This window comes from Electrona antarctica, assembly GCF_951216825.1.
Source record: "Electrona antarctica genome assembly, chromosome: 7".
NCBI lineage: Eukaryota > Metazoa > Chordata > Actinopteri > Myctophiformes > Myctophidae > Electrona > Electrona antarctica.
In genome coordinates, this window is record NC_136812.1 from 16577620 (window position 1) to 16600709 (window position 23090).

At 44.3% G+C, this 23090-nt stretch overlaps 1 protein-coding gene across 1 annotated transcript in view; it reads left to right on the forward strand.

Annotated features, from left to right (window-relative positions):
* Positions 1 to 11897: 11897 nt before the first annotated feature.
* notch2 (notch receptor 2) overlaps positions 11898 to 23090 on the forward strand; it is a 73150-nt gene continuing 61957 nt past the window's right edge. Inside the window, exon 1 of the mRNA XM_079506903.1 lies at positions 11898 to 12264. Coding sequence (XP_079363029.1) covers positions 12192 to 12264 — 73 coding nt within the window. The 5' untranslated portion in view covers positions 11898 to 12191. The remainder of the gene's footprint in view (positions 12265 to 23090) is intronic.

The window sequence follows — 23090 nt, forward strand, 5'->3', positions numbered from 1 at the left end:
TGGATCAGTGCTCGATACATAAACCTGCTCTCCGTCGCAGCCCTTTCTACTACGGGAGAACATACACTTACATGTAGTGTCTACAACGCCATGTCATAACCATGTTTATTGAAATTATAGCTGTCATACATTTACACCGATTGCTCCATCACCTCTCTTATGCTGTGTAATGTGCTTGACATGCTCTGAATGAAGAAATAACACTAATACCATATGTCATATTAACCATGTTTATTAAAACGGTTTTAGAATAACACAGATTGCTCCAACACCTTCCTCTTTCCACTGCTGATCATGTCCAGCGCATGTAAGAATTAAGCAATATCGGCAAGTTAGCTGACCCGCAACGGGGTGTTTAAAAAAAAAGTGTTTATGTTTGACACATGCTGCATAGACGCGTCACCATGGGAACCAATGTCGCCGTCGCCGACGGCTGTTTGCTTAACGATTTTGACAGCTACGGCGACGGTGTCATAGCCGCCGTACTTCCGCATAGCGTCGCCGTCCTGAAACAGTCGTTGCTTAAATTATTAGTGCAGCCGCGCCTGGCAGCCAAACTAGAGTTCTCAACAGGGCCGAAATGTAAGGCCTGGCCCTACCTGGGCCCTCATCAAACCCTGTACACTCAAGACACTGCTCCCGCTGCCACCCTTAGATCTCCATATATGGAGCTGACTTGTTCTGACATTCAACATGTTGATCTGACCTCATCAAACCCTGTACACTAAGACACACTCCATACAGTATATGGCCACCCTGTACACTCAAGACACTGCCCCGCTGCCACCCATATATCTCCATATATGGTGCTGACCTGTTCTGACATTCCATATATTTATCTGACCTCATCAAACCCTGTACACTCAAGACACGTACAGAATTCATTCCATATGTTGGACTGATCGGACCCCCCATGCCAAAGCACCAGCGCTCGCCCAGCAGTCTGCTGTCAACCAGGCGGATGCGTGCATGCGACCTCGCCCTTTAGGTCTTACTGGTTTTAGACTGGTTTTAGTCTAGTTTCAGTCAACTAAATATAAGTCGACATTCGATATTTTAGTCGACTAAATCTACAGTTGATTTTGTCAACAAAAAAATATTTTGGCAGGCCGTAATGGCCGATTTTACACTTGGTTGCATGCTGGAAATAGCCAATCTACAAGATCACAACGTGTCACAGCATGACACGTTGTGAGCTTGTAGATCGGCTATTTTCAGACACCCGAGCGCTGCAACCAAAAATAAAATCACTTCTCTTTTAGTTCTACTGGATCTCTTCTCCACTAATCCCTCCCTAACAGTTTAGTCTAGTTTTTATTTGTTGATGAAATTGTCAATATATTTAGTCTTAGTTTTAGTCATCATAGCTTAGTTTTTATTTCGTTTTCGTTTAGTTTTCATCAGTGAAAAAAGGCAGTATAGATGAACATTCTTCGGTAGTCGACGAAATTATCACTACACTGTAGCCACATTTTCTTTTTTCCACCACCAAGAAATGTAGTTTGTAGCTGGTTTATTAATAGTGTCCGGGCTGTCTGACACATGAGAGTAGCCTATACACACACACACACACACACACACACACACACACACACACACACACACACACACACACACACACACACACACACACACACACACACACACACACACACACACACACAATGCTGCACTATGTGCCCGCTGTGAGAGAGTGGCGAGGTGTGAATACCAGCCATGCCCGTCAACCAGCAGCTCATGAATTTATGATACAATTAACCCTAGACTAGAGATATGCCAGGCACACTCACTTTACACTCTCTCTGGCTCTCAGCATCTAACAGTTAGACACACACACACATGATGCACACAGAGGATTATGAATGGACAGTACTGGATGCCTCAACAGACTCAGGGGGGAAACCTAAGAGACATCATGCATCTCGCATTCCAGAAATAATGTGATACATACTCTAATCAGCGATGCTGTACCATATCACACCTTTCATATGTGTGAACAATCGACCAACCAATATGATTTTATAACGTGAGTCCATTTGATCATGCTTTATTTTAGTTGTTGTTACATTTGTTGTTGTCATAGTGTTAAAGAGCCTTGGACTAGGCACACCCACAGGCCAGCTGAGAGACTGGGAAAAGGGGATGAGATGTGTGTGTGTGCATGCGTGTGCGTGTGTGCGTGCGTGCGTGCGTGCGTGCATGCGTGCGTGCGCGCGCGCGTGCATGCGTGCGTGCGTGCGTGCGGGCGTGCGGGCGTGCGTGCATGTGTGCGCGGGCGTGCGGGCGTGCGGGCGTGCGTGCATGTGTGCGCGGGCGTGCGGGCGTGCGGGCGGGCTCATGAGCATATATTTGTCAGCACATTATATCCGTGTTAATGCATGAGAGGGAAATTCGCATGACCCGGGGTTGGACTTGGGACAGCTGAACTTGCCCTCACGGAGACCTTTCCACAAATCCAAATAACCGCACAGCGACACTCACATGCATTTGTTATGGTGTATTACTTGCAGGGGTCATGGTCGTGAACTCTAGACCTTCTACTATTACTCCCTTTTCTTCTCCTGATACAGCCCAGTCCCAGCAGCCCTCACACTCCAAACAGACCTTGACCCTTGTGGTATTTAACTAGAACCAGTGTTCATTTTGACAGCAAATTTAGATTTTTGTAATAGTCATAGTCTGAAATGTTTTAGTTTTAGTTTTAGAGTTGATTTTGTCTACTAAAAATGTTTTTAGGCCTTGATGGCGTCGTAATGCCTAATTTTTACACTGCATGCTGAAAATAGCCGATCGCAACGTGAAGCGTTGTGAGCTTGTATATCTGCTATTTACAGAGTGCAACACCTGAGTGCAGTAGAACCACCATCAGTGGTCTCTCTGAGCTACAAAGAACGTTTCAACATCAATAAGCAAATAGGCAGGTCTCAGTTAGCGGTAAATTAAAGGCATTGTCTTGTCTTCTTGGCGGTTTTGCAACACATGGACCCTGGACTCCAAAAGCCCACATGGTCCAACCATGCATGACCATGTGTTGCAAAACTGTTCCTCTGGAAAAAATCATGTATATGTGCTGGCTGTATCTTGTCATTGACTTGCACTAGTGAGTGACAGAATACAAAGCAGAAAGCACAGCTATAGAATTTCAGCCAGCTATACAGGGGCATCTGGTGGGCAAAAAGGGAAAAACCTTGCCCACCACCACTATGGAGATCATAGACATAAAAACCTAAATGCCTCATTCGCTGCTGCAGTTCATTGGAGTGACCTGTGTAGCACGGGTAGGTAAAGGTCAAGCGGAAGTGCGAAAGGCACGCTGGCCACGCTGCCACTCAAAGTGAGTCAAGTGACTACTGGCCAATCACAGCGTGTCTTTTTCTGGGACTTGTCAATTCAATTAAAATGAGCTTCGTTGGCATGAGAAAACATTGCCTCTGATTGGCCTACAGAAAGTCTCCTTCTGTGACGCACGCGGAAGCTTGGCAGGTTTTTTTCCCGCGTGCATCACAGAAGCTTGCCTTCCCTCGAGATACAGACGCCTTAGAGCCGAAGGAGGCGTCTACCTTTCTATGTCTATGATGGAGATCCCAGCGGTGCCACTGGCTTGGCTGGATGCGCCAACAAACACAAATGGTAGTGATTGCACGTGGGAAGAGGACTGTGTCCTTGTTGCTGCACTAAAGAGTCCTGTACTGCTTGAACCGGGTGCCTGTTTGGTAGGGAGAGAACTCGGCAACCTCTGCCTCCAAAGAGGCCAGGAAGTAGAGATTATGTTTTTGCACCTGTGTGTCTGTGTGTGTGTGTGTGTGTGTGTGTGTGTGTGTGTGTGTGTGTGTGTGTGTGTGTGTGTGTGTGTGTGTGTGTGTGTGTGTGTGTGTGTGTGCGTGCCTGTATGTTGTTGTTGTTCATGTTGTTCATGTTAGGATTTTTTTTTTATAGATATATTTTTGGGGGCTGGTGTATAAACCCTACATAACCCATGTATTACACTGCTCAAGCCTTTCTTTTCCCACAGTGGAGTATAAATAGACTGGCAGTGTGGGGTGATGCCGGGCGGTGAGGGGTGCTCATGGGAGGATCCTGTGACGCCGGGCAGTGAGGGGTGCTCAGGGGAGTGAGGGGACGATCCTGTCCACATACAACAGCACATTCCTGCCTACCTGGCCCGGCCAGACCCCTAGGTCGCCTTACAGGATGTATGCACTGTATGCACGCATATACGGTGTGCAATCGCACAAAACCTGCACGCACATGCAGGCACAAATACACGCACAAACACACGCACACACACTCACACGCGCTCACACACACACACACACGCGCACGCACGCACGCACGCACGCACGCACGCACGCACGCACACGCACACGCACACGCAAACGCACACACACACACACACACACACACACACACACACACACACACACACACACACACACACACACACACTACAATCCTGCATGCCCACATACTCAATTGTAAACACGCACAAGCCCACACACATTCTCACTCATGAACCCACACAAACCAAGACAACACCTCCTCAGCTCAAACAACCTCTCACCTTCTCCTCAGCGCCAGCCCCCAGCCCCTCACGCCTCTGCCAACCAATCCCCTTCTTTCTTGAACATCTTCACCGCTATACAGGGACGTCTTGGGCGAAGGCATCCAGCCCACCTCGTGCTCGATGGTCACGTCAGGCCCTTCGCACGCCACCCCTGACCGATGCGGAACGCCGTGACGCACGGTCACATCAAAGTCCTGAGTGTTCATTTAACTCTGAGAGAGTGGGAGTGGACCCTTATGGATCCATTTTATACTCTGGGAGTTAAATTAACACACAGGACTTTGCTGTGTAGAGACACATACAGTACATGCATACTCTCACACACACACACACACACACACACACACACACACACACACACACACACACACACACACACACACACACACACACACACACACAGGGTATGGTGTCATAAGTGTATTTGCCGATCAATGTAAACATACTGTACTGAATGCAACGTGCATACATTTCAGTACAGTGTGTCGAGTGTGAACCTGCAGTACTGTATATAATGACTTCTAGGCCAGTATCCAATTACTGCATGACTACTTGCTGTCTCACACTATTACATATTGCACATGACATACAGTCACAGACAGTATACTTGCTGCTGCTAATGACATGCATGCAACAAGTCCTGTATTTTGACAACAGTTAATGTTGAGTTACATGTTTAAGTGTCTTCATGTGGAAGTGGAAAGGGAAGGTCGAGAAAAGCTGTTGTATCCGAACTTGTCCTACTGTATGTCTAGCAAAATCATTGTTTAATTACCGTAACTCATGTGCTGGGCTGTCTCTTTCAGCAAGTATTCTCTTTCCTCGTGTTGACATTAAGGTTCATGTGATCTGAAGTTGACATGCAGGAATAATGATTTACTGTGAAGGTAATTGAAAACCATTCTATCAGCTAATGCATCCCCTTGTGAGATATCCTGTGGCTCCTCAACTTGACGGCCACGCACATGGCTGGTTAACCACTTAAACCTTGGTCGACCGGAGTCCCCCAGAGCTCTATACTAGGCCCCCTCCTGTTTTCGCTATAAGTCTTCGCTGAACAATAGCCGCTCTACAAGCTTGCCATGTGTTGTGGGCTTCCTTCCACGTGGTTTCTTGCATCAAGAAGGCAGGGGATCAAGCCAATCAGAAATGTCCTTTTAGCCTGGTTATATATGCTATTCATGATCGCACCAATAATGGCTGAGACAAAGCTCCCACCCATGCACCCTCGATCTCATGCCTGCAGCTTCTCTCAACATCTCAGCAACACGCCCATGATATGTCTCACCCACCCTAGTGCAAAGGGTGCTATATGCATAATCATACATGTAACGCTGGGCTGGCTGTGGTTATGTTTCTTACGGAAGTTGAAACAGGTCAGCGTCAAGGAAATAATCTACCCTAAATATATACTACACACTTCCTGTCCCCCTGATCTCCTTACACAGTAAAGAGGGCATTAGATACAGTAGGTGATGATTCCAGATTCCTGCTATGTGTGTGGAGGGCGGCACAGGGGGCCCGGCCCCAATGTTCATGCAGAAATACACCAGAGAGAGAGAGGGAGAGAGAGAGAGAGGGAGAGAGAGGGGGAGAGAGAGAGAGAGGGGGGGGGGGGGGGAGAGAGAGAGAGAGAGAGAGAGAGAGAGAGAGAGAGAGAGAGAGAGAGAGCATATATGCTTGCAGATCCCATTAGTTACTGAATGTTGAACTCAATGTCTGCATAGTAATGGTGCATAGTGCTTTTTGTGGTCTGCGATACTGAAATGTATACTGAAGCATGCTATATTAGGTGTCCTGCTGAAGTACACAGAGGCATGCATAAACTAATGTTGGCCCAGCGCCTTGATGCACGGTTACAAGTTTCTGTGGCCACAAATCAGCTGCCGCAGCAGAGTAATGAAGAGTGATTCAGTCCTGGCCATCGCTAATTATAGCCGGGCATCATATAAACTGCTTCCCTCTCCTGCTACTTGCCATCTAAGAACCCAAAGCCTGACTGAGTGATGTCCTTATTGAATGGGAGACACTGATTCGGTTTCCCATGGCTAATAGTGGAGGTAGGGGAGGGTTGTGCATGTGAGAGGTCAACGGAGACGCACAGCATTTACTGTAGAGCCCCAAATATATGTGCCGGGTGCCCCCAGCACGCACGCACGCACGCACGCACGCACGCACGCACGCACGCACGCACGCACGCACGCACGCACGCACAAAGGTAATCAGTCTTTACTATCTGCCCTCCTGACAGCTGTGTTCAGTGGTATAAATCTCCAGGCTGGCAACTGAAGTCAGACTGATTGATGAGCTCCGCATCAGATAGCTAGAGACGAGCAGCAACAACACAGATGAAAGCAGAAGTTCTCTCACTACAGTCACTGATACAGGTTTATTACTACTCTCTGCAAGGTACATTAAAGATGGCAGGTGTTCTCAGGGACCTCCAAACTGTATTGTATTTAAAAAGTATTGTAAAGTATTTTTTACTTTTACTTTACTATTTTGTAACATCCCTTCTCTGTGTGTTGTCTTTCTGTCTGAGGCAGAGTTGCACACACTATTCTCCATGCACCCACTGAGCTGTCACCACATTTATACCACCTGTGAATGTGGTTACTACATTTGCCGGGATTAAAGAACCACTTCACCACTTTTCAACCTAACCTCACTAATGTTCATGATAAAATTCCACCAAATGTTCTACTCTGTGTGTGTCTCATAGGAGGGCTGTGGGCAGTTCAGAAATCCGTCCACCAGTGACATCATCGTTAGGCGGATTTTTTTTTAAAACAAGATTTGTTTGTCAAAATATTTAGATTTTTATTATCGTGAAAACGATGGCTTCCATTATCGCATTGCAACATTTCAGGAATAGAAAGCCTGCAGTTTTTATTAGCTTGGATTCCCCATCGATGATGTCACTGGTGGACGGGTTTCTGAACTGAGTACCACAGACGAAAAACAGTCTAAGTCCAAATTTCATTCTGACCCCTCCACGAAAAGGCCTCGTTGTCCTGAACCCTTATCTATCATTTATACATTATGGATCAATAGTGTGGACTTAGACTGTTTTTCGTCTGTGGCATGCCCACAGCCCTCCTATGAGACACAGACCAAGCGGAAAAGAATTGTGGCATTTTATCATGAACATTAGGATCAATTATATGAAGGTACCGGTAGGTTGAAAAGTGGTGAAGTGGTCCTTTAAGGCCTGCGTTGGCAAAAACATTTTCCCTATTACACAATGAACTAGTCAAGTAGTCAAGCCTTTTTTGTGTTATGTTTAGATTTTCAGCACTTAACTTTGGAATTTCATGGATCTAATTTTGTAAAATGTTTCATTTTGTAAGTGTGTACCGGTATATGGTTAAGTGTTTGTATACCACAAAGACAGTGCTGCCAACATTGTTGGTCTTGTTTTCTAATGGACCCTGGTATGACAATAATATTAGATAGCAGGTTAACCTTGGCTATGTTTATAGTATGCCCTGGAGAGGCCTGCTTAAAATGTCACAACAACCCTGGATGCCCAGAACACTAAGAAAGTCAAGTCGCAAGTGGCGATTGACGTGATGACGCCCATAATGTGTATATAACTCTAGGGCTCCATCTTGCGCCACCCCTTATCCCTTATCCCTAAACTTATTTACCATTTTTTACTATTTTAAAACATTTAAAAATAGTTCAACTAGCCAATCTACATCGACACGTTGCTATTTTAAATGTTTTAAAATAGTAAAAAATGGCAAATAAGTTTAGGGATAAGGGTTAAGGGGTGGCGCAAGATCTAGGGCTAGATCACTGTTTAACACGTCCGGCACTGATCTCTTCTCATGGAATAAACTCAAATATTATTATAACAAGAGGTTTGCTCTTCGGTTAGTGATCTAAATAATTCTTATACTGTCAGATAAATATGGACCGGGACTAAAAATAAAGCTAAACTATTTTTTTTAACTGTGTCTGGCTTCTGAGGAAGAACCCTGATCTGGGGAAGAGCACAGAGGAACTCAGTCTGTTCTGCTCATGAGGCTAGGCCCACACCCTCTCTTACCCATTGAGAAGAGTCTGTTCTGCTCATGAGGCTAGGCCCACACCCTCTCTTACCCATTGAGAAGAGTCTGTTCTGCTCATGAGGCTAGGCCCACACCCTCTCTTACCCATTGAGAAGAGTCTGTTCTGCTCATGAGGCTAGGCCCACACCCTCTCTTACCCATTGTTCTGCTCATGAGGCTAGGCCCACACCCTCTCTTACCCATTGAGAAGAAGTCCACATCTGGAGTGACATCATTAGGAAAACAGTGCTGCAGACAAAGTGGAATTTTCAACTAAATTAATTTAGGATTATTGATCACATGACCAATGACTCCTAATCAGATACTGTATGTAAGTGTTTTTTCTTCCTCCTATGCCCAGCTTTGTGTGTCTGTGTGTAGGCCTACCCCATAGTGATGATTTGATTGGCTGAGCACGGAATGTGATGTATGATGATATGTATGATAAGATATGGTAAGAGCGCCCCTCACTTATTCCTTTTCTTTAGCGTAGCCAATTTTTTTTTACCCCTTTTTCTCCACAATTTAGTCATTGTGCCAATTGCTTATTCCCTCCCCACACACATATCTGTGTAGTCAATCCTGTTGTATCGTACTGACTCGCCTCGCCTGCCAGTGAGGAGCCCTCACCCTTCGTCCTCCTGCCAGTGAGGAGCCCTCACCCTTCGTCCTACTCCTCCTGCCAGTGAGGAGCCCTCACCCTTCGTCCTACTCCTCCTGCCAGTGAGGAGCCCTCACCCTTCGTCCTACTCCTCCTGCCAGTGAGGAGCCCTCACCCTTCATCCTACTCCTCCTGCCAGTGAGGAGCCCTCACCCTTCGTCCTCCTGCCAGTGAGGAGCCCTCACCCTTCATCCTCCTGCCAGTGAGGAGCCCTCACCCTTCGTCCTACTCCTCCTGCCAGTGAGGAGTCCTCACCCTTCGTCCTCCTGCCAGTGAGGAGCCCTCACCCTTCGTCCTACTCCTCCTGCCAGTGAGGAGCCCTCACCCTTCGTCCTCCTGCCAGTGAGGAGCCCTCACCCTTCGTCCTCCTGCCAGTGAGGAGCCCTCACCCTTCGTCCTACTCCTCCTGCCAGTGAGGAGCCCTCACCCTTCGTTCTCCTGCCAGTGAGGAGCCCTCACCCTTCGTCCTACTCCTCCTGCCCAACACTCCCTGCTGACGGGAGCCGCTCAAGCCCATATACATGCAATGACCAATGTCGCCCTCCCCTCCCCGCCTGGCTTGATGCTGAATCATGTCAGATAACTCAATAGGTATTTGCATGGATAAAAGTGGTGTAATATAAATGATGCCATATCGTTCTCCGGGCCCGTTGCTTTAACAGGGAAGAATTGATCAGTCACAGAAGCACTCAGGAGCACAATATAGAGGATTCATTCATTCACAATAAGTGTGAAACCTTCATTCCTTTGATTCACTCTAACTTAGGGCCAACTCCAAGGCAAGTAACATAACAAACATTAACTTTTCATCACACTTGTTCCGTAAATACCAGAGGCCTGTTCTTTAACAGAGAGGGATGCTGTCTATCAACAAAAGGAAGCATCTGACCTTAATGCCTGCACTGTGTTTGCTGTTCTCCCATCACCTGACATCCAACCTGCATCACGGAGGAGAGAGCCAGAGTAAGTTGAGTTGACATTGACCTCGGCAACCTGCAGCATTGTGAGCGCGGACCCCTGAGGAGATCATTTTGCTCCCCCTGGTTCCAGGCCTTTCATCAGGGTTGAATGGAGGACAGAGGGCCGGTCCCAGCGGCAGGAGGCTCGCCAATGTTTTTCTAAGTGGGTGTGAAGACAAACAAATCACTGGGATGAGATGTGGCCCCGATGTTGATGAGCCAGCGAATTACACCTGGATCTGTCACACTGATAAGGATTAATTGGTGTTGTACTACTACTGATAATCATTTTATGAAGCTTGGTGTGTGTGTGTGTGTGTGTGTGTGTGTGTGTGTGTGTGTGTGTGTGACTGTGTGTGCGTGTGTGTGTGTGCGCGCGCGCGTGCGTGCATGTGTGCATGCGTGCTGTGTGTGTGTGTGTCTATGTGTGTGTGTGTGTGTGTGTGTGTGTGCGTGTGCGCGCACGTGTGTGTATGTGTGTGTGTGTGTGCGTATGTGTGTGCGTGCGCGTGTGCGTGTGTATACTGTATGTGTGTGTTTGTGTGTATATATACGCGTAGGCCTATTTCGTTAGTTGTGTATAAATTATATAACTGTGGGGAAGTCTGATTAATGTGTAACCCTAACCCTCTCTATTTTGACAAATGACTAATAATAAATCAGTGGTCTATATAGCCAGTGACAGTCATATTGCACAATGAATTAAATGGGGCATGGAGTAAAAATTACACCAGACATTGTCCTAGAACTAATTATGTGTTGCATCATAGGCTAAATATTAATATCCAAACTAAAATCTAACAAATATCCATCATTAGCAGTTTAATTTAAAACAACAAAGTTTAACAACAAAACGTACCTTTCGTTTTTTAGAGGTTATAATTGTTAATAATACATTAATACTGCCTATAGTACCTATAGTACCTACTACCTACCTTTATTTTATGTTTTTCTTTCTGTATAATCATGTATTTGCTACGGAAAAAAACAAGGTTATAGATTTCCAAACTACTTAATTTACCTGAAACGACGTTGTCATTGAAAACTACTGATTGATTTTTTTTATTTTACACCTGTGAACTGTGCAACTAGTAACTTGTCTCACTCAAATTACAATCTGTGATGAAAATAAGCAGAGTTAAAGTAAAGCGTGGGTGTTAAAAAAGCATAACGGAAAACATGCACGAGGGAGACAGAAAAAATCATTGAACGGGTTAATTTGGAGTCATACGAGCTTTGAGAAGTAGAAAATGAGTGAAAATTCCTCCGCCGTGGCGACGGGGAGAGAGGACGACAATGTTAATTTCTTACTTCTTTCAACAACAAAAAACATCATTAAGGAACAGGGAAAAAAGAACAACAACACGCCAGCATTATATTGATTTTATATTCACAAATTGTCTGCTTTCTCTCTTCATAACCCAAGATAGATCCACGCTAACTATTGACTAAAGCCTGGTTATCCTTCATCGTACGACGGTACTGTGAGCCAAAAAATACCCGATCTACAAGCTCACGACGCGTCACGGTGCGACGCATCGTGAGCTTGTAGATCCGGTATTTTCTGCAAGGATTATGCGGAAGGATACGCGCGTGTGTGTGTGTGTTTTTTTTTCACTCTTGACTTCAGTGAACTGCTGAGCGGAGAGTGGCGAAGAAACTTTAAAGTGCCGTCTTTCTTTCCGAGGGAAAAAACACTCATGTTTTTTAATACGATTTAAAAAAGAAAAGAAGCTATGCGGCACACGGCTCTTATTTAAACAGAATTGAAATGTTCTACTTTTTACACTGCGCGTAGGTGGGATTTCTCCTTCATTATATGTGAGCCAGCCACCCAAAGCGCAGGGTTTACTTTTTTTTTGGAGAACCAACTTGAACCGGAGGAGACAGACAGCAGCTCCGAGCTCTGGCGCTGAGCGAGTGTCGACCCTAATGTGGATTTTACAGAAAATATGGGCCAATTACCCGGTTTCTCTTCGGGCAAACTACTAGTATTCGTCCTCTGCTGTGTTGAACTGTCTTTCGGTAAGTTGGTAACATTTCAAAATACACATTTCTCTCTCTGCCATTATAAAAGTTTCGTGGCATCTGACTGCTGTTGCATCTGCGGGTTAGTGTGCACCGTCAGTCCGCATCGCTGCACAGCACACACACGCTTTCTGGTGCAGTACGAATGTCTATGTGATTTTGTTTAAACTACAACTCTTTTTGTTGTGTTACAATCAACACACAGCCTTAAAGCTTACGTAGAACGCTTTACATTGATTTAAACTAGTTGTTTTGTTTCGTCAGTGTGAGAGTGCGACAGTGCGTGTTTGGAAGAAGAAAGGTGAAGGTGAAGTGTACTGATATAATAAACCACTGCATTTCTTTGGTTTTGACTTGACCTGTCATGTGTTGTTAACAGCAACACACACATCGAACGACGCCTTATCTACAGTGTAATTCATTCGTTTAGGCTTTGGATGATAATACAGTACTCCTCCACTCCACGCTGTTTGGTGTGAGTTGAGTCACAAAAGGGGGCTGCACCTCTGCCCAGATGTTGAGCAGTAGTTCGCCCATTACAAGAGAGAAATTCAAAATGGACACTTAGCTGCCTAATGTTTTTAGTGTTGAAAGGTTGTTATAATTAAGAGAGGAGCTGTGATCTGGTTGAAAGACACCTGCCACAGTGCCACCATGTCAAGTCATGTTCTATTTAAATTCGCACAGTTTTTAGCCCAGAGATCCTCTTCGTATTCTTAGACATGGTTACCAAAATTAAACTGAAATTTCTTCTTTGAATTTTATAAAAGCACCCTTGAGGCCTAGCTTAATCTTTGAGCATGCCCATCATGTCTGTATGTGTTCAAGGCAAGTTAATTTAACTACTGTTGTAAATAATAATGTGAGATTTGATATAACCTGCACATTTTCATAAATACTGTAGGTTATTAGGTTACTGGCCTTGGCATTACTACTTTAAAGTAATCATATAGGCTCCTGAAAAGGATTGAATGGCTACATTGAAAAAATATGGCCAATAACAAAGTATATAGGCCTTAAGCCTTGCTGGGCTTGGGGCCAAGGGTGCCAAGGTAACAAAGATGATTTCATCTGACATCCTCTATTTGCCCAGAGTTGATACATGTGGCCAGCCTAGCCTCCTTTCTCACGTTTTATATGGACTGGCTGACTTCTGAACAGAGGAGTCCTACAAAAGAATAGAAGACAATGTAAAAGTGCTGCAGGCAGTGCAAGGAGAAGCGGATGGAATGTAGCTGTTGGTGTTTCACATTCCTCTCTTCCTTTCTCTTCATGATCTCTCTCTCTCTCTCTTTCTGCCTTCTTTTTTCTGCCCCTCTCAATGCACTCTCTCTCACAGCCTCTCTCTTTCTACCTGTTCTTTATGTCACTGCATGGTTCCCAAACACTGGGTCGGGACCCATTTGTCGGTCACGGACACATTTTTATGGGTCCCTTTATTTTTTTGTTTCCTACATTTTGTTTTTAATTATTATTATTTCAAAACATTTTCAAAAAACATTACCAAAAAAGCAAAAATTGTCATGAATTCAAAAAAAAATCAATGATTTTTTCCAGTAATTTCACGAAGATAATAACAGATAAATTCCATAAATTAGAAAACAAATGTTTAAGTAGAAGTGCCAATTTACGCGTTGTGAGCTTGTAGATCTGCTACTTTCACTAGTTTCACTAGGGGAGACATCAAATTTCTCTTTTGGGTCACAGGCTAAAAAGTTTGGGAACCAATGCTTTATTTGATACACTATCCTGCTACACTCTGCAGACGTTCAGTGTTCAGTCTCTTATTGTGCTTTTGCTTTATTGAATGTTTGGTGCTATAAAGCACTGTGTTAACCTATTACCTCATAATGCTGTGCAAAGTACAACAATTATATAAAAAGTACAAACAGGCCAGGGCACCACATCATTATTATCTGTACATCTATGCATATGCAATTAAAGTCCAAGGCACAATGTATAGCCCAGCAAATTGAATTGATGTCAGAGTTAATTAAAATGCGACTAATTAATATTTCACTCTTTATTTAAAACGACGTATGATTATGAGAGTATGTAATTGTGATGTATAACAAAAACATAAAAAACATAGCTAAGAGCTTATATTAATGTGGTTTTCGTAATGGTTCACTATTTGCCCCCGGAGAGTAACTTGAACTGTCATTTCTGTGGCACACGACATTGTGTTGCCCCGCTATAGCGTGGGTATGTGATAGATGCATATTATTTCCCGACAGACAGCAGGCAGCTGGTGTGCGTGTGCGTATCTATTTGCGTGTGTACATATTTCGTCGTGAATGCACATTGGCAATGGCCAGCGATTTACCGCCCATGGCTTTCCTTGTTCTCTGCCCCAAACTGGAGCCTGGTGTGAAATGTGATTTATCTGTTCCATGCATGGCCCTCCGCTCTGAACACAAAGCTGTTTATTGAGCTACCCACAACACTGCATTATTTACTGAGCGCCGGTCCGACCCACTCATGGCTTGTGCTGGGGTTATTTATGTGGCCTAGAGTAATCCTGCTTGACTTCTCTATATATTCCCCTCCCCTCCTGTTCCTCTCTGTTTCATACAGAAAATTGCAAGATAACTCACGTGTCATCATGTTATACGGTATTCACAGTGCTGTTGTTGTGGAAGAACACTACTTCAAATTCAAAACACGTGCCTCAGTGCCATTCTTATATTTTGTGCACTTCATAGCTCTAATAAATATTCTTTTAACAAATATATTTTGGGGCTTTTCTGCCTTTAATCATAGTACACAGTTGAGAGAGACAGGACACAGGGAAAGAGAGACAGGGTGTAACACGCAAAAAAGGTCTGGTCGTCGAGCTCGGGAATCAATCCTGCTGCGACCCGCTGCTTTAGAATCTATGTGGTATGCGCCTTAACCGCTAGGCAAGCGGCACCCCAATATTCTCTGATTTTGTATTTATTCTTTTTTTATTTAATGAACTTGGTATTATATTTTGGATTAGTAATGGTATTAAATCTGCCTGGCCACCATGTGTGTTTTGTTGCTCTGTTTGTTGGTTGTAGTGAGAGAGAGAGAGAGAGAGAGAGAGAGAGAGAGAAAGAAAGAGAACTCGTACTAGTAAATAATGACACATCAAGCTACAGCAGCAGAGTGCACAACTGTATGAGGTCAAACCATGAGGGCATCAGGGCCTGTGGGATTGTGGTCCAGATGTGTGTGTGCTCCGCAGGTGTTTATACATGTGTGTGTGTGTGTGTGTGTGTGTGTGTGTGTGTGTGTGTGTGTGTGTGTGTGTGTGTGTGTGTGTGTGTGTGTGTGTGTGTGTGTGTGTGTGTGTTGTGTGCGTGGCTGCGTGTGTGGCTGCATGTTTGTTAGTGTTTAAGGGACAGAAGGAGAGAGGTTGTGTGGTGCACAAGATAGGTCTAGTTGACTCTAGTAGACCAGTGATTCTCAAAGTGGGGTCCAGGCGGGACCCTCAGGTTTCCTTGAGAGGGTTCCAAATGGACCCTTACAGGTCTGTAACTCTGAGAGTGTACAAATCATGGACCATTCTCGTTCCATTTGTACACTCTCTCTCAGAGTTATGGGGGTCTTTGAAATTAAAAGGTTTGAGATACACTGTAATAGACGACCACGATACATTAGTTCTATATGATAGGCCTGATGTGAGGAGCAGGTCCGGAACACATTGTATACATGGTGAGCATAACGGGACTGGCCCCACATTAATTGTATGCTGGGGCAGAGCCAAAACCCACGGCCACTCGACCATTCCATTCTTTCTTTGAGCCTTTTACCCTTGAGAGAGACATTAGAAAAAATACCATTCAAAATGTGAATGAAGCTGGGTAGGGTATTCGTGCACTACTTGTACATTTACCACCAGGGGGTTTGTGGCTGTGGAAGGTAGAGGGATTACAGAGTGTTGTGTCTGCACTGTTGAACAGGTTAGCAAATTAACAGGGAATTACTATGGCCTGCATTCCTTGTCCAGCACAGCCCCAGTAATCCTGGAGACAAGGCAGCCAGGGCAGATGCCCGTGTAGTGTGTGAGCCAGGAAGCGTATATCATCAGCAGGCAAGGTGGAGGAGAAATACGGAGAGTTTCTCCTAAGAATCTTTATAGGAGCAGTTGGCGGTGGTGAATTGGTTCTGTTCCCAGTTACAGTTCTAGTACTTGTTATGATTTAAAATTGTTCTTGTTTTGGTAGCAGTTATATAATCAAACAGTAAATGCCTGCTATGTTAAGTCATAGTGGCATTTTAGAAGTGACGCGTCGTAACGAAAAACATATTTGCAGGGAAACAATGGACTGGTTAAGGTAGAATAGAGGAATGTTAGAAGAAGGGCAACAGGTAGACCGATGTGGAGGACATACAGACAGAGGCAAGAGGCACTTAAGGATGGTTATAATAACTGTGTATGTATATATTGGCTGTTTCCAAAGATAATCAGTAGAATGCTATTACTAAACACTATAGTTTAATTGTTGTTGTGTCTTGTGTGTGTGGGGGTCATGTTTGTGCTTGGTTCTTCCACAATTAATTCCTTTTCTGAGTCCAGTAGAGGTCCAAGAAGGATATATCAAAATATCTGTTTACGCTCAGGCTCACGTACAAAAATAATCAACATAGTGTAATATCAATATCAAACATGTTTTGTAAAGCACAAAACATGTTAATAAAAACAGGATATAATAAACAGACGAGAATAAGGGCCCTTATGTGGTCACATTAACTGTCTCAAATCAACCCACAGTATGAGTCTGAGTTAGTGTACTCATTGCATTCATTCATTGATAGTTTGACTCAGTAGACATTTTGGGTTAAAAGGAGTATTTCTAAATTGGGACTTGAAGGGGCGAAAATGTTTTTATTTTGTCTTGAAGGGGCATGTTTTGCACAATAACAGTCTTTTCATTATGTCTGCCCACGATCTCTGTGATTCATACAGTAGGTTTGTTTACCTCAGTCACTGATACTAAAATCTGATATTTTATTTTTATTTTTTCTATGAACCTGTGACTTGACACCCATAATGTTATAAAACGAAAATAAAAAGATTTTGAAAAGAAAAGAAAAGTATTTCACCGCTGGAATAAGCCACGGTCAAAGTTAGGACTGTTTGTAATGGGTATTTGAGATCGGTGCCCTATGACCATAAAATAATGTTTAAGTCTGTGCTCCTCTTGATTGCTTTTCCACTGTATTATGAATTATTAGTTAACTACCACCAACTACAAATGATTCCAAAAGATGGGTCAAATGTGGAGAACCAATCTTGTATACAGCAATGTATGTGATGTGACAAATAGTAGGACTTTAACTTTAACCTTTAACCATAGCCATTCCTAGCCAGGGGCGAGAACATACCACTCTCTAAGGTGAAAACAGACACATAATATGCATTTTTGGCTTCTGTGTGATAGTTTGACAAAACAGGCTATAAATGTTTTGTTTCTGTGAATGCTACTCGTCACTCTCTCTTTGAGAGCTACTTCTGGGAGGCGTGTACATGGACTGCACACACAGCCCCCCATGTCAATCACCTTGTTAAGACTGTCAATTACCTTGTTATGCGCGGGACCCACCCAAAAAGCATCCACACACCACACACGCTTTCACATTCTGTGGGTTTCATGCACTGGGCTGTGTACCAAGTGGTCAGGGAAGAGAGAGTGGTATTTCTAGTATAGGAGGGTTTAGTGTACTTGGCCTTTGTTTGGTATTTCTTTGGTTCATTATGCATTTGTTTCAACCTGTATTAGCTCATTATTATTATAATCGATGGTGCCCTTCAACGTGGAGGTGCTGAACTAAATCTTAGAAACACCCTGGGGGCCGGGCATGGGGCCAGTCCGACTGGAATTACAGGAAGTATGGACTAAAGTCAGGAAAAACCTAGATTTTCACTGTGATGATGTCACATAGGAAGCATTCCGTTTTCCGAACTAAAAATAAAAATCACAGAAACCCCCCACCTCCCTCAAAAGCCATTGCCACATCTTAGTTTAGTATGTGCTTTGTGCTCGACTAAAAAATAACAGGATTTGGGTTCAAATTCAGCCAAGTGGTCCTTGACAAATGACAAGCGATGCCAGTACAACGAGAGGACAAAGCATGACATACATACTGTATATTCATATAGCCTACTGAGTGGCATATGGGCATACATAGACGCTCTGTGTAGGCAGTCAGACTGGCAGACAGCTACTGCAGGGCACAAGAAGAAGGCAGAACAAACTAGCATAAAAGGAGGAAGTAGACAAGAAGCAAAGGAGTTTGAGCAAGTAAGCTAAGCTCTTGAATTTTGCAGACATGTTATATAATATTATTATAATAATACATATTTGGACTTTCTCAGCCACCATGTCACAAGGCAAAGAGTGCCAGTAGGTGTTCCCCAAGTGCCTGGAAGGTTTGGGTTTCGCTGTATACATCCTAGTCAAAGAAGTCAATTGAACTGAGTGATGACTACTCTGATAGAAGCTGCTTCGTTTTGTGTTTGTACTGGGCTGTAAGTTTTCATTAAACTAGACTTAACATCCTTTGAAATGAAATCTGTACAATGGCCTAAATTCTCTTTGGGGGTCATAAGACAAGCTAGCCTAAAAGTAGACAAACTGTATTAATAATGTATATGGCTGCAGAATATATCTACAGAGAGTAATATTACTACAATAAAATCAATGTTAATTTGTGAATTAATCCGAGAGTGTAACTAAAGGGAATGGACCTGGAAAGATCTATTTGGTTATTACAATTGTATACTCTCAGTCTCAGATACAAATGTAGCCTATTTACCAGGATTTTATACTGTAGTAAAGAGAAAATGAAAGTCCTAGGAATCAGCATGCCTTTTCAGTCTGCTTCTCCATCGTACTCAGTCTGTACATCTCAACACACACGTATGCACGTGTATATAAAACAGCCAGCTAGGCTGACAGTGCAGTGTGAATCTTGCTGTACCAACACAGCACAGCCCTCCTCTGTGTGTACTCAGCTTTAGATGAGGCCCGCAAACTCCTCCACGTAATTACAAGAGCCAGGCCAGCTTCCCAGTTGCTACAGCAGTCAGCTAGGTTAGCTAGGCGTATCCATCCTCGTCCTCTCCTACTGTTGCCATTGGCAATCCATCGGTCAGGTTGGTACAATGCGTCCCCTCCCTCGCTCTCAACTTGACCTGCAGAGAGAGCCGAGGCCCGTGAACCCAGCTTGATGCGTCTGCCGTTTATCTGTGTGGGCCCAGTAAAGTTTAAGCTCTAGCCTCTGGGCAACGTTGTTTAGATTTAACACCCCCCACTCCACACACACGCTGAGCTAAGGGTATTTTATTGCACGTTACCACGGTAACCCTCTGCCCCGCTTAGAGGGCTTGTACAGCAATTCCAGGAAATGGGGTTACTTCCACACTCTGTGCGAACAACTTCCTGCCCTCTCCTGTATGGACGTGCGCCAGGCCTTGGGGACGCCCATTCGTGTGCTGTCTTTGTCAGTAGTTTCATAATTACTTCCCCATCTCAATCCTCAGCCATTAGCTCAAAGCTTGCTCACTCATGTCCCCCCGCCCTCCCCCTTCTCTGTCCCTCTCTCTGACACAATTTGTCTCTCTGTCTCTCTCTCTCTCTCCCCCTGTAAGTCATTCTTTTTTATGCTCATGACATAGTCAGGTCTCCCGAGGGGCTGGCTGTGGTTTCAGTGACAAAGCACTGGCGAGTGCTGAGGGAGGAACCAGCCTCATGCCGGCTCTGCACAAAACAACCTCCCAGTCTCCTCTGACTCGACAGAAAACAAGCGTCTGATTGTCATCTGCTCTCTGCTCCAGGCCCTAATGGAGCCAGGATGGTTTCGCTCTGAGGCCCATATGGATGCTTTCAATTCAACTTGAATAACTGTACTTTCTTCCGTGTGGAACTTGATTTGTAGAAGGCGGCAAGACACATGACACACTTTGGCGCAGAGGCATAAATTAGGCGTTAGTTTCAGTGACCTGTGTGTGTGTGTGCGTGTGTGCGTGCATGCATGAGTGCGTGCGTGCGTGCGTGCGTGCGTGCGTGCGTGTGTGAGAAATCTGTGACTGAGAAATCTGAAAGATTTATTTTATCTTTGGGACAATATTGTCTGCTGACTGCATGCTCAGATCAGCATTTATTTCCGTATCAATTTGCAGTGTAATTAATGCTTCATAGATTTATCAGTAGCTAATCATTTATCATAGTCTATATATCTGTGTATAGGATAGGACTCAATGCACGTAGTGGGCAGAAAGAAAAAAACATTAGACAAATATTGGCCAGTTGTACCATTGTTATAAAGGGGTCTGTATTTCTGCTCTCAAACAGTGATGTTCTTTGATCTTGTGTTGCCATAAAACACATCAATCATCAACAGTATTGTGGCGGCCTTCGAATTAGGGCCGGGGCGACACTACTTCAAACCAATATCACGATTATTTCAAACCTTTGCCTCGATTACGAATTACGATTAATGAACGATCTGTTTTCTATTTCTGTACAGCTACAGTGATACTTTGATATTAAAACAAAAACTGCTTCTCTATTATTCAATTATCCTACATGAGCAAGATTAAGTATCTAAATATCGGTTTTGAATATTCAATATATGTTGGGTTAATTGCAGACCCTACCTGGAATGACCGTCTGGTACCACTCTATTATTCAACGGGTGACCTCTACGGTTTTGCGTGCTCTTTGATCTGAGAAAGAGCATGAGCTAATTGCGTTAAACGTAAGACTCAGTGAAAATAACACTGAATGTAATGTTTATGCACAGTGAGTGTATTAGAATCGCAGAAGAGTCAGTCAATCATTTGCCCCTAATGGAATTTTTGCTGAAAGGAAGGGTCAGGCCTACTAAAATAACCTGCCTGAATGCATTTCACAGATTGGTGCACAACAGGCTATGTAAACCTGAACGAAGTTGCACACAGTCCCACAGTTAATGACCAATGACTTGGAAACTTGACAGAATTGTAAATCGCTCCATTTATGCTGCTTTGTAGAGAGACATACTTAAACCCCTTAAAAAGAAGACAGCGGTAATAAGATGTCTAATTAATCACATTGCCAGTACAATTTCTTTGCATGCATAAACCTACACTTTGCCCAAAATAGGGCCGCCAGACTGCCGTCGCGAAATTTGTGCATGTCATTATTATAAGCTAAAATTGTCCCCAAAAAGTAAAATAGCAAACATAGCCAATTTTCAAGTTCACAACATGCCACACCGCAACACACTGTGAGGTTGCTATTTTCATTTGGTTAACCACTTTAACCCCAGCATCTGTATTGTGGAGAAAGCTATGGCAGGAAAAGAGCAGATCGACAAGCCATTTTCACACATATTCTCTCTCGCTGCCTGGCACAAAACATTTTCAGATGGGGGTCCGCGGTGGCCAAATGTCAATTTGGGGGTCCTTGACAACATATACAAGAATGACGAGTCATAACTGCGAGGTGCAGAAAGCTCTTGTTTATGAACATCTACTAATCAGTTTGTGTGCCGCAGCCTCTGCCTCAGCTCATGGCTTCATGTTGCGGTGTTCAGGGTGTGGGTTTTATGTCGTTCAGTCTTTGGGTTTTATGGGTAAGTCTTCCATTGGCTTAGAGCAGCGGTCCCCAAACTTTATTGGCCGTGCACCCCCTGTTACCTCCTGACCTAGCTGATGCACCCCAGCGCTATGTCTCGTTGTATTTGGCCGAAAATTACCCTTTTCATGTCACGCAGTGAGGCGCCTTCTAGGGGGTGCGTGACACGCACCCCCTAGAAGGCGTTCGCGCACCACAAGGGGTGCACGCACCACAGTTTGGGAACCCCTGGCTTAAAGGCAGCCCTAGAGACGAGGCAGACAATCATGAAAAAGTGTCTACTACGGTCGGTACTGGAGGTAGTAGTGAATGTAGGCCAGGATGCTTTTCAAGCACCTGGCAAAAAGTTAGAGATGTGTCTGCTTCACATTAGCGTCTCCTCCTAGCTTGACGCTCCCTCCCATCAGTGGGGATCACAGGCCGCTCTCCTCCCAGTCCCACCACACCACAGACACCGTAAATCTCCTCCGCTCTCTCCTTCTGCCTTTCTTCTCATGCACTCCTCCTCTTTCACTCTTTTTCATTTCCCTCCTTTTTTTTAACCATCTCTCCGATGCCTCATCCAGAGAGCGCATATGAAAACAGATGGAAGGAAGATGAGATGAGAGGGAGAGAGAAAAAAAAGAAGTGGAGAACGAGCGAGGAATTTTTTGGCGCGCCGGTGTAGGTTATAATACCTCTCGAAGCATTAGATCAATTACCTGGCTGTGTTTTTCTTTCCCTCTGCCTTCAGCCCTGTGTTGACTCTGTCCATGGAGTCTTATCATGGCTCTGATCCCTGGGAATTCCAGCTCATTGATAGGACGTGTGAGAACCGCCATTAGATAGAGCCGATGGAATGTTAGCATATCGATAGGACGTCGCACTACAATGCAACTCCAGTCTGGAGTGTTTTGTTTTTATCATACCTACATGTCATATAGAGATTGTGTGTGTGAGTGTGAGTTAATGTGTCCATTTCTTATGTTGTAACTTGTTTGTTTACAAGTTTCTTACACGTTTTTCTTTATGGGTCCCTGCCCTCTTAAAATCTAGCTGGCTTGTAGTGCCTGGGAAGTGTGTGTGTGTGTGTGTGTGTGTGTGTGTGTGTGTGTGTGTGTGTGTGTGTGTGTGTGTGTGTGTGTGTGTGTGTGTGTGTGTGTGTGTGTGTGTGTGTGTGTGTGTGTGTGTGCGTGTGGTGTGTGTGGTGTGTGTGGTGTGTGTGTGTGTGTGTGTGCGCGTGCTTTTGTGTGT